Genomic DNA, 12,787 nt, shown 5'->3' on the forward strand with positions numbered 1-12,787 from the left:
AGAAAGGTCACCATAAAAAACAGAGACCAACAGTAAAGAGAGCTGAGAGATTCTCAGAATCAGAATCAGAATCAGAATCAGAATTCATTTATTGTCATATGCACAGCTTTTACACCGACATACGAAATTACTTCCAGTACAACCTGAACAAGATCTGTTCAGGTGACCAGAAGAAGAATTCTGAATCAAGGTGTTCATGTGTGGGTCTACTCTTTAGTGCCTTCGTGTGAGCATGTGTCACCTGCTGACGTGGTTGACGAGGCGCGTCTGCAGCAGCAGGTCTCTTCCTGGCAGCAGGTTGTCGCAGATCAGGTGCTGATTGGAGCGCACGGCCACGCCGTTACACACACACAGAGAGCACAACACATCCAGAACCTGTGAAGCACATCGTATACACAAATCAGGAAAAGCAGGTGTCAGAAAGGCTGCAGAGGTTTTAGATTTTATAAACGTTAGACATTAATTTCCCAGAATGCCCTGATACGGTACAGCTCTGCACCTTTATGTTCAAGCACTTTGCAGAGTTCTATGTCAATTATTAGCTGATTATCTTTTAAGTCATACTAATGTAACTGTTTTTGACATATAATTTTTAAATCCATCTACTACACTGCTTTGAGAGAAAGAGGACCATATTCATCCATACCTACTGATAAGAACCCACTAAAAAGCTTAGATCACAGCAGGGTGATGCCATCCAGGATCAAATTTAAGTTATCAAATTTTCCTTAGTCTGAACCTCAGAGGAGTCGTGGATGCTCTTCTGCTCGTCTTGGACAATTTACCAACCCTTTCAGTAGATGATTTAACTTTCATCTTTGAATGACATTTGTGTTTTTTATACCTATTTTGAACCAGAATTTAAAGATTTTTACATTTTGTTGTAACCCGCTGGGATATGGTACCTTGTGGTTTCGTCCATACTTGTCCAGGAGGGAGATGATAGATTTTACATGTCCTTCTTTGATGATATTTAGAGCTTCAGGACTTTCCACCAGCACACAGTGAAGAACCTCCAGTATACCTACATAAAAGTTTTTAAAAAAAGTGCGGGACAGAATTTAGCAGAAGAGACGTCCAATCTTTTATGTTATACAAAATATAAAAGGACTTTTTCTGCTCTAAAAACCACATCTGGAGTTTGATGTGAGGGTCATTCCAGAGTTGGAGGACATTTTAAGTCCCACCCATCATATTTTAAATAATCCACATTCAGAATACTAAAACACGTAGTTTCTGACAAAATTTACCTGTCTTGAGATCAAATCTCCAAAAACCATGAAAAAAAAAGTTTTAGTATACCAAATAAGTCTGGAGTACCCCCTAAAACTCAATTTTTCCCTCGACTTACCCCAAATGTCCAAATAAAATCTTAAAGGGCCTATATCATGCGAAATCAACTTTTTTGAGCTTTTAAGTGTAAAATAACTAGTGCTGTCATTAATTTATCTATTTTTGATCACAATACTTTTTAACCTAATAATTTGTAAAAGCAAAATTTTAAGATATTATCATTTACACTCGTGATTTTGTGGTAGTAAAAGATCAAATTACAACTAAAACTAATTAAGATTTCTTAATATAACAGATTTCCAACAATTACTTTTAAACCAACAAGCAGTATTTTTATCAACCTAGAGCAATAAAAAAAAAACATAAGAATAAAACATCAGATACAGAATCGTCAGACTTAACACATAAAATCAGTAACAGTTTTCTGAACAATCCAAAGAATATTGACCACAAACCTCTTAATACCAGTCATACAGCATTCCACAACTTACCATGCAATTAGCACGCTACATAGTCCATTAATATATGATAATTAACACCTTGTCAGGCTTCTTCATTTACTTAGATAGATAATAAATAATGTATTATAGCTGTGCCATTGTGGGCTTGTTTACGTTAGTTCTGTGAAGAACTACAAAGTCGCACATTGACGACATCATAGCAGCAATGCGGCACATGCCGTGTGCACAGCTGTATAGAGACCAGATGATGCGCACTGAGAGCAATGTTTCAAATAAAACGCTCATGCAAAGTAAACAGTTGGACCCTTTTTTTTAATATTAGAGAACATGACACTAGTTATAGATTAAAAATGAGATTAGCATGATAAAAAAATAACTCTTTAAGTTGTCTGTAATTATATAACCACTATTAACGTGATGATTTGAAACCCCTAACTATAATGTTAATTCCTTACCAAAAACCACCCAAAAGTCGTATTTTGCTCCATTCACGCATCTCTGAGCTTTCCTCTAAAACCCTGGTAACTGAGCACCAACCCTTGCCAATCCACAAAAACGAGTGGGTTCCCATTTTTTCTGCAGAGCTAGCGGTGAAAAACAAAATGCTTTTATTTTCTATGCACAATACATACATTTATCTTTGCAAAACTTTGAATGTTGAGCAAAAGCCGGTCGAGATCAGAGACAGAATCGAGGAAAATGAACAGTGAAAATAAATCATTATTCATTAAAAAATCTCTATTTAGTCTGCAAAGGTAATCTATTGTCATATAATATACATATACTCTAAAAGGCCGAATAAAAGCCATATATAGGTCCTTTAAATAAAACAGGTAAAATTACATTGAAATTCTATTTAATTTTTTAAATAATTATTATCAATGGAACGTGTGTCCCACAACACGTTAGCATGCTGTTAGCATAACCTTTTTAGCACGGTAGAAGGAGAATATAGCAGAGAATTAAATGAAATGCTTGACTTGATATCATCAAACAAAAGATTGGGTAGAGTAGAAGCATCTGCTCTCTTCCATTTGTCATATTTTTACAGCATAGTTTTAGCCTATTAGCCATGTAATCCTTTTACCCATTCAATCTGAATTGAATTTGTTTTTTTTTTACTTATTTACATAATTAGGTTTGTCCTCTTGGTTATCAGTAACAGTTTACCTCTGAGAGAAAGCTAATTTGCCCGGATCTAAAACCCTGTTCAAGAGGACCAGAACTGGAAAACCTCTACCATAACCGGAAGTCACCCCATATCGCTCAAATTTTTTTATTTTTTTTTTAACTGGTGACCCTAACATTTCATTCAAGTTTATTTTCTTTTTGCTTTTTTTTCAATTCAAAACACGTCTTGGTTAGGCTTAGGGTAAGTCGTATAATTTCTGCTTCTGGCCAATGATGTCAGGCACCATGTTTTCTTCAGCCAGGTCCGTCTCACCGTGTGACCTGCAAATGGTTAGTAACAGTTTTGTAATGTATAACGTAATCAAAATAGTACAATTTTTCTGTAAGCTGAGTTAATCAAGCCTTTGACAGTTTATTATCTATTATTGATGAAAATGTAGCAGAAAATTAGAATAATGAAGATTTTACTTTTAATGAATTTTGAAGTCCTTCAATCATGGAATGACCCATTACTTGAAAGCCAGCAGTTTGTTCATCTACTATAATCGCACAGAGGATTCAACTTTGTAAAGAAGAAGGAACTCCGTGGTCAAGAATCACAGAGGCGTTATTATAAAAAAACATTTCTGCTTGTAGAGCTCGTAACTGTTTTATTGTTTTGAAAAGAGCCAAAATGACATACCTGAGGAGGCCTCCAGCCGCTCCAGTCTGCTTATCAGCCAGTCAAGTGAGCCGGAAAACTGGGCACAGTTTTTTCGGTTTCGTCTTATAAGTGCAGCTGTGAAAGTGACAGAGAAAAAGTGGTGAGATCAACCAGAGAAAAAAACAACCGAATGTGAGGCTGACGATTGACAATTCTAGACCACAACTGGGAATCTCAGCTTGCTCAATTGTCTTTAACATACCTAAGAGTTTTACAGACAGTTGGAGTCATAATACAGTCTTTGTTTCTGTCTGTGAATGTTTATTTGTGGTTACCCAGCAGCTGATAGAGGGAGTTCAGGATAGAGCTCCAGGCCTCTGCAGCCACGTGTCCAACCACATCTGCAAAGTGAGCGGTGCTGTTGTACACATGCAGACGATCGATGCAGTCCAGGACCAGGCTGATCATGCCCTGTACACATGAAGCAGGAGTTCACTGTGAGCACATTTGGTTTTTTGCCGTTTGTGTAGTCGCCCAAACACATTGAGCTACCAGTGCAGATGAACTGCATCTTTCCTCAGAAGATCCACAGGATGCACTGGATATTAACAATCAGCTATTAACAGACTATTATTCTCTAACTAAAGGCTTGTACATACAACGACACAGTACCTCCTCTTGGAAGAGGTTCTGCCTGTTCTTCAAAGCTCTCAGACGGTTCTGCCTCTCCTCATGGTCCATGTGCTCTCCAGGTGGCTGAAAGTAACCAATAAGATCCTGCAGACTTAAGCTCACTGAATCTATTGGTAGATTAAAGGCAGAACTCCTCCCTTGCTTCCTCAGCATGTCCAGACCTCTGGAGAAAACAAATAATCATGAGAGGCTTGTTAAACTGTAGGAAAACACCACAATTTCAGAAGAAATTTTTGAACAGTTGGAACTTTGATTTTTGACAGAGTGATGTGAAAAAGAACAGCATTTATCAATGACAACTGAAGCTAAACTTGAATTGTGTCACTAAAACCATGATCTGGGCACAGAAGAAAACCCACAATAAATCAATAACCAGGAAAAGAATCAAGAATCTGCCATGATCCCATCAAACTCCAAAAATCATCCTCACTGTGGGGAAACTTCTTGGAACTGTGTGTCTTTACAGAACTTTTGAAACTGTGTGCGTCTTTACAGAACTTTTGTGGATCTTCATAGAACATTAATGGACTATTCAAATTCAAATTTTGTTTGTCAAAATGTATTGCGTGACTGGCCGACAGTTTGAGGATAAGATTAAAAGTTAGGTGACTGAGAAGAAAATAATTTACAGTAAAAAGATAACAATCTAGCGATATATCAGGATACTTCTTGACCTTTAGAAATGGTGGCTGATCTTCTAAGAACTGTGGCGAGCCTTTAGAAATTTGTTTTAATATCCTTAGAGGGCTGTGGTGAAACTTTCACAAAAAAGTGCTTGACCTTTACAAAACTGAGACAAACTGGCCTTGGAAGCAAGCACTACAAATGAAGAGTCTGCGTAAATGCACGGATATGCACGTTTCTGGCTTGCACATTCAAAACTCTTGTGTTCACGCATCACTATGCAGGTTTTGGCCTCTAATATACTTTCAGTTATATTTCAGTTTGAACCCAGCCATAATTATATGACATTAAGCTACTTCGGAAGCTACTTCGGAATAGACCTGTGAAAGAAAAATCCTGGAACAAGATTTGACAGGTTTGTACCACTTTGACATTTCTCACCAAACCTCTTCCAACTGTAGGTGAAGCTAGTATTGGGTAGAAACAGTCCAGTGTAAACACCATATGCTAAAAAGCTCATTCCAGAATTTCCGTTTAGCGCGTTCTTGAATGCACGTCACATGCCTGGTGTGTACATAGCATAAGAGGTTTCGGAACATCACGGACTATAACCCCCCCCCCCGACAATATGCCAGAATAACCGCTCTCTACCACAAAAGCTGAACAACTTCTATGCCCAGTTTGAAGTTAACAACTCCACCCAGGCACAGATGCTCCTGCTGTCTTCCAGCGACACAGCACTACAGCTGTCAACTGCTGAGGTGAGGAAGGCCTTCTCCACCATTAATCCACGCAAAGCGGCCAGCCCGGACAACATCCCTGGACGGGTTCTGAAAGACTGAGCGGAGCAATTGAAACATGTCTTCACCGACATCTTTCCCGCCTCACTCAGGTAGGCATTTGTACCCACCTGCCTGAAAACTGCTGTTATTACTCCGGTCACAAAGAAGTTAAATCCAGCCTGCCCAAACGACTTTCGCCCTGTGGCCCTCACACCAATTGTGACCAAATGTCTCGAACACTTGGTCCTAAAACACATTAGGAACAGTCTTACAATAACTATGGACCCTTTATAATTTGCATACAAAGCAAATCGATCCACGGAAGATGCCATCTTCACCACTCCACCTCCCACTGTCACATCTGGAGAGGAAAAACACCTATGCTAGAGTCCTCTTCATCGACTTCAACTGGGCTTTTAACACCATCATCCCACAACAGCTGGTGGAGAAGCTGAGGCTACTAGGCGTGGACACAGCAATCTGCAACGAGACATTCAGCTTCCTGACAGACCGGCTGCAGACAGTCAAGATCGGCAGGCACACATCCAGGCCCATCTAAGTGAGCACAGGCACACCACAGGGGTGCGTCCTGAGCCCACTGCTGTTCCGTCTGCTCACGCATGACTGCCCAGCTAGAGGCAGCACCAACCACATTGTTAAGTTTGCAGACAACACAACAGTGATCTGTCTCATAAGCCACAATGACGACTCTGCTTACAGAATGGAGGTGGAGCAGCTAGCAGTGTGGTGTAAATCCCATAACCTCCAGATCAACGCTGACAAAAATAAAGAAATGGTGATCGACTTCAGGGCATCTGGAAATCACCTCCACTCACATCTGACCATAAACGGTGCTGCTGTGGAGAAGGGCGACACCGTCAAGTTCCTGGGGGTGCACCTCACTAACCCCCGTCCTCCTCCACCAACTCCACAATGGTCATCAAAAAAGCACAGAAGTGTCTCCATCCACTCCGGAGACTCAGGAAGACTGGAATTCCAACACCTCACCTCATCACCTTCTACAAGGGCACCATTGAAAAACATCCTGACACAGAGCTTCACATCCTGGTTTGGCAGCTGAAAGCTTCAGGACAAACAACGGCTCAGTAGGATTGTCAGGACTAATAGCAAGATCGTTGGTGCACCTCTCCCGATCCTGGAGGAGTTATACGAGCAGCACTACCTACGCAGAAAAACCTCCGTCATCAGGGACACCCAGCACCCCTCTCATGGACTGTTCTCCCTCATGCCATCTGGGAGGAGGTTCAGGAGTATGAGCTGCAGATCCAGCAGGATGCTTAAAAGCTTCTTCCCACAGGCTGTGAGGCTGCTGAACGGACTGTCCTCCTCATGCATTCATGCTCTCACAAACTCCACTCTGCAATAAGACCCAAAGGATTACCCCCAACCCCCCACACAACCCGAAGACACAATACATCCATTTGACATATAGGTAATGTTCAGGGCAGTCTAATGCTCTTGTGTTCATCTGCATCATTAGATCAGTCAGCAGAAAGCTTTTTGGATGAATTCTCAGGAGGAAACTGTACGAAAGCATTTGCTCTTCAGCAATGCTGACACAGGCTACCATATCAAAAAGTCATTTAGCTACAGAAATCTGTTAATGGATAAGACAACAGTTTCAGTTTCTTTGTTTCAAACACAAATGAAAAATAAACACAGTAGTTTAAAATAGACAGATAAAGCAATACAGAGGAACCACATAACTTTAATATTGTTGTCAATTGGTCTGGTCTGTAGTTTCTGAGACCAAACTGAAATGTTTAGGCACCAGAAAAATAAAAACTGGATTTCTTATCCCTGCAACTTTCTTTTGATTGAGGTAGATGACGCCAGCTGGTTTGAGTTTTGAAGCTAACACCAGCTAGATCTTATTCAGGATAGTGCGAAACAGACCTTCAACACAGCTCAACTTCACCATGACTCTGAGGTTCTACACCAAGACTGCAAGAAATCTGAGATTCTTTAACACTGAAGACCAGCTTTAGCATCAGGAAAAATGTTTCCCTGTAAAGAACCCTGACTGAAGTCATAAGTGACACTGTAGAAATGTGACTGGCAAACTGACCACCCAGGAAGGATTTCACCTCTGAATGGCTGAAGGAAGGAACAGGATTTCAGAGCTTTTTTGTCAAAGGCTTAGGACAAAGATGGATCAGTGGCTGTTCTGACAGTCTGATCCTTCTTCTATAAAATCTGTGATCCTCTTGATCCTTAGCCACACATTTGAGATTTGCACCACTTTGACATTTTTCACCATGCTTCACTGCGTTCTTGAATGGGGGTCAAATGTCCAGCATTAGCATTAGATTAGAGGACAGCAGACAGGACCACCATTCAAGAACGCAGTGAAGCAGGAGGCAAGTGAAGGAGGCAGCTTGTTAGACTGATAAACCAGGATTGAAATATGCTGACAGGTGGAATGAGCAAAACATTGGAAAATGAAGAGTAGAAAGGGTGGATGTTCTGAAGCAAGGTTTCACTAAGATCAGTGTGGACTGAGAAGGGTAAAGCAAGGATCTGTGGTTTGCATAAAGAAGTGTGCAGAGGCTGGTGGACATGTTTGAAGGCAGCACAGAGAATGAAGAAGATGGTGTTAACTGGAGGGAGACGATTTGCTGTGATGCCCCTTAAGGGAACCAGCAGAAAAGGCAGCACACATTCATTGCATCTCTTTCAATAAGCGTGGCAGTATTGCACCCATTAGAAAATGTGAGCAGCAACTCACCTGATGAAAAGGTTGAAGAGAAATACGGTGCTGCGGATGACCCTGGCAGTACGACTCTCCTCGTGCTGTGACCTGGACAGGGTGAGCCCGTCATCCATATGACCTTCATGATGCATGATAGCCTGAAACAAAAGTTCCTTCAGAAAAGCAAGTCTGTTTAAAATCATAACTTTAAATTAACCCAAGACTTTCAAATTAGCTGTATTCTTTTTTTTTTCAAACACAAACAAAATGAAAATAGACAAAAGAGTTAAAAATATATTAAACAAAACAATTTGCTTGAAAAGGAGTGGGTAGAAGCCAAATCTTGTATAATCCCACCCCTTTTTACCACATCTTATGTTGTGCATTTTTCTATCCAAGTTTTTTTTTCTTTACTTAAAACATTCAAATTACCTTCTGTATAGCACCTATGCAGAAGTGACATATTTTTGCTTTTATTGATCATTTTTTGCCTTGTAAAGTTCCATCAGTGACATCTTGTGTGTCTTTTAAACATTCATCCAACCCGTTCAATAAATCCACACCAAACATTGATGAGCACACTCTTTTTTGTAGTACGAATGCACTGCTTTTTGAAGTTCAGCTGATTTCTTAAATCATAACCCATCTCTGTCCTTGAACATTTGTTGTATGTTTATTGAAAGTAAGTTATTTCTGGCTATATATAGTGAGTGCTGTTTTAAGTTTAACTAGTTCCAACAATTTCAATAAACCCAATTTTAAAAACAGTGCATTTATATGTGTCCGATAATCCACACCATGAACAATTCAAATATCTTTTTTGTAAGATGCACAAAGACTGTAGATTTGTTTTGTAAATATTTCCCCAAACTTCTACACTGTAAATATGGTAGTATTATCAATGAATATATTAGCAAACATGCTTTGTGAGTGAGTGTATGAAGTGTTTTTCCCAACACTGCTATGCCTTAAACCAGTTTAGCGCTGGCTTGCTTTATTTGTGGCTTCCAGCTTATTTTGTGGTCCAAAATTCTGTAATCGCCATGGATGTTTTGTTTTTTTTTCTGAAACCATAATAATCTTCAGACAAAAGTTTTTGTTTCTCAACAAAATGTTCCAGCCTTGTGAGTAATACTTTTTTAAGTATTTCTGAAAATTGGCAGAGTAAAGACACTGGTCTGTAATTTGTCAGTTGATCTTTGTCCCCTTTGAATAATGTAATTACTTTAGCTACTTTCATTTTTTGTGTGTGTATGCTTTAGCTACTTTTATTTTTGAGCAAATGTTCCTGTTTGCAAGGATAAAATGCAAATATAGGTTAGCGGATCAACAATGGAATCGATTACCTTTTTTTACCACCATCATATTAATTCCATTACAGTCTGTAGAGGTTTTGTTTGTGAATTGTTGATTCATTGATTGATTTTTTAGAATTTCCTTTGCTTCCACGGATATCAAGTAGATTAAGTTTGGATTTCTCTTTATGTAGTGTTCAACAGTTTCTTTTTCTGATTTATTTGCGCAGTTTATTTCGACTGCTAACTTTGGCCTTTTTTTTTTTTACAAAATATACACCTCTTACTTGAGTTTCTGGTTCTTGAACCAAAGGAGGTCAGACATTGGTTTCACCCATTTTTGGGGTATACTTCTGTTCCTCAACTGGTAGAATCTCAATGAGGCACCAAACATCCTGATGTGAGATTGTGGCAGGAATATTTGTTGCAGAGTTGTCTTCCTTTGGTTTGGTATAGGCGTTTGAACCAGGATAGTTGTAGATTATCCTTATTTTCACATCTCTGACAACTCCCAACATGTTGCTGTTTGCCTTGACAACTCTGCTGAGTCTGTATTGGCCTCCCAGGGCATTTGAATCTGCAATCCACATGATATCTCCAACAGCCACGTTCCTTGTCTTGGTGTGCCTCTCGGGTGAGAAGGGTTGACACGCAAAAAGGGGGACTGTCTTGTCCTCATCAATACTTTGGATTCTTCCACCACATTCTTGAAGTCCTGTTTTCTTATCCTTATACACAAAGTAACTGTTCAGAGTGGTATCTTCACATTTTACCCCTTCTTGTGCAGTGTGGAACACGTCTCTGAGAGCATTCTTCCAAAGTGAGAGGGAACTTTTTGATTGCATTTCCTAATTCTTCTGTTGAAAGGGCAACTTTGATTTGTCTCTTTTTTGTGTTCTTCAGATTTTGTTTGCATATTTCAACAGCTTTCCGTAGCCAAGCAATAATCCTGACTATTCACATTAAACTGTGTATTTTTGTCATATCCATGAGTTGTTTGACTGCTGCTTCAGCTGAAGGATTGCGAGCATGAACAATCTCCACTAATGACTGACAAGATGTCTTCTCTAGACTACCTTAAACCATATTGTCAAGCGTGTTTGACTTGATTTTTGCCTGAGTTCTTGTGATGGTAGATGAGTAAGCTTTTTGTGTGGGTTTGTTAACTCGTTCTTTGGAACTGGCAGCAATTTCTTTGGCTGACTATATTCGCCATTCTGTCATAGGCTTTACTCAAAAATGGTGGTCCCCTTTGCCAGTCAGAGCCCTCACGAAGGTTTTCCAGCACCTCTTGTTATGTCTTCTTAATTGCTCTGGTGTTACAACTTGATGCACTTTTGCAATCTCATCGAGACCGTAGCATATCAGCGGATTACCTAAGTAGGGGTGTAAATTGGCAAGTGTCTGGTGATACGATACATATCCAGATACGTGTCCCACAATACGATACGTATCCCAATATTGTACCAAAACACTTTATTTTTAAGAGGAGGACTTAGAAAAAAAACTCTACCTGAAAATTAATAGTAAATACAGTGCTGTTTATTTTGAACATTGCTTAATGTAGATTCTCCAGTACTTTTAAATGGTTTAGGAGCCTGAACAGTCCTTCAAAAATAAAGGGGGAAAAAGAACAGAAATTCTTTCCAGAAACATTAAAATCTGATAAGGCAGACTGACAGGGTGCAGGAGAGCGCTTTAATGTGGCTTAGAGACTTTATTTACATGACAGTCTGCTCTGCATGACAGTCTGCTCACAGGTGGAAGTAAACCCGTATTTCACAGCTCATCACTGCGACGTTGGCCTTTTTTCAGACCATGGAACACATCACTCTGATCCATCAGACCGCTAAACAAGAATCAATATCTGTGATGTTCTGCAGAACTTTGGCCCGCTTTGCAGATAGTGTTTTGCCTGATGCTTCACACGTTCTTATCTGATCCCACTACAAAGCACCGTAATCCGTGTTTTTATGATACTGGCAGCAACGTGGCACAGACTTTTAGTCCGGTACCCACTAAGTGGTACATAAATATCATCCTGACAGCATTTTAAATCGAAACAAATATCGACAAATGATCTATTGCAGTTTATGGCTGAATCAATTTTTTCCAAGTCCTATTTTATCGTAAACATCTATAGTAATTGTAAAACAAATGTTGACTACTTTGAGGATTTTGTCTGTCATGGGTAATGTTTGGAACGTAACTACCGCGGTTCTGCAATTACCGAGGGAACACTGTAATACTTTTATTTCATCCAGTGTCAAGCAGTTTCCTTTACAAGTGATTTGGATTGTCCAACTTGTGCACCACTTCTTTTCTCTGTCAATTGTCAAATAAAGTTCAATTCTAGTGTAATACCATACCTTCCTCTGCACCCCGCCCATGCGAACGGACTTTGCATCAACAGTCTGGTAGGTGAGCCAAAGGCAGGTTTCCACGTGTTGGATATAACACACAGAGTCGCCATATTTTATGTCAGGAGTGCCCATACCATCCACCTCCTTCTTCACACCAGGGTCGGATTTTTCCTTAAAGACAGAAAGCAAGAAAAATGGAATAACTTTCTGCTTTGAAGTCAAGGATATGGTGAATGGTTTACTGTTACCTTTGAGGACCTGAAGCAGAAGGCAGTGGATTTAACGTCCGCCTTCTCTTTGTCTATCAGTAGCAGAGACTTCTCTTCTGTGAGACTCAGATACTTCCCAGTGGTCACATGTCTGAGTCTGAAAGGCTGACCCCAACGGATATGGCTGCCACTCCACCTGGACACACAACAAAACATGAAGGACCATGGTTTTCACATGGCCACCTTCATCTTTAAACACTATGCTCATGAAACCCTGTTCAACTCTATATAAATAATCTAATGCCCAGATGTAGTCTAGAAGGGTGGACTTCTTCTCTAGTGACGTGAGGCAGGTGAGGCAAAAATAAATTCTGGGTTAGCGGTGGCTCAGGCAGTAGAGCGTCCAATGACGGAAGGGTCGGCGGTTCGATCCTCGCTTCCCCCAGCCAGCTGTTGTTGTGTCTTTAGGCAAGACACCTCACCCTCCCTGCCTCCGGTGTGAACGTGTATGAATGTACCGCAGATGGTACCATAGGGGCCATAAGCGCAAACTGGCAGCCACGCCTCTGTTAGTCTGAGG

At 40.2% G+C, this 12,787-nt stretch overlaps 1 protein-coding gene across 2 annotated transcripts in view; it reads right to left on the minus strand.

The window, feature by feature from the left end:
* Nucleotides 1-12,787, minus strand: part of LOC101172231 (ryanodine receptor 2) — a 310,508-nt gene that overhangs the window by 231,389 nt on the left and 66,332 nt on the right. For both annotated transcript variants that reach the window (XM_023949560.1, XM_023949561.1), the window contains exons 10-17: nucleotides 12,247-12,403; nucleotides 12,005-12,169; nucleotides 8,377-8,498; nucleotides 4,201-4,384; nucleotides 3,864-3,999; nucleotides 3,568-3,663; nucleotides 906-1,024; nucleotides 242-375 (exon numbers count right to left, since the gene is read on the minus strand). In XM_023949560.1, coding sequence (XP_023805328.1) covers nucleotides 242-375; nucleotides 906-1,024; nucleotides 3,568-3,663; nucleotides 3,864-3,999; nucleotides 4,201-4,384; nucleotides 8,377-8,498; nucleotides 12,005-12,169; nucleotides 12,247-12,403 — 1,113 coding nt within the window. The remainder of the gene's footprint in view (nucleotides 1-241; nucleotides 376-905; nucleotides 1,025-3,567; nucleotides 3,664-3,863; nucleotides 4,000-4,200; nucleotides 4,385-8,376; nucleotides 8,499-12,004; nucleotides 12,170-12,246; nucleotides 12,404-12,787) is intronic.

Source organism: Oryzias latipes, chromosome 19 (genome assembly GCF_002234675.1).
Source record: "Oryzias latipes chromosome 19, ASM223467v1".
Taxonomy (NCBI): Eukaryota; Metazoa; Chordata; class Actinopteri; order Beloniformes; family Adrianichthyidae; genus Oryzias; species Oryzias latipes.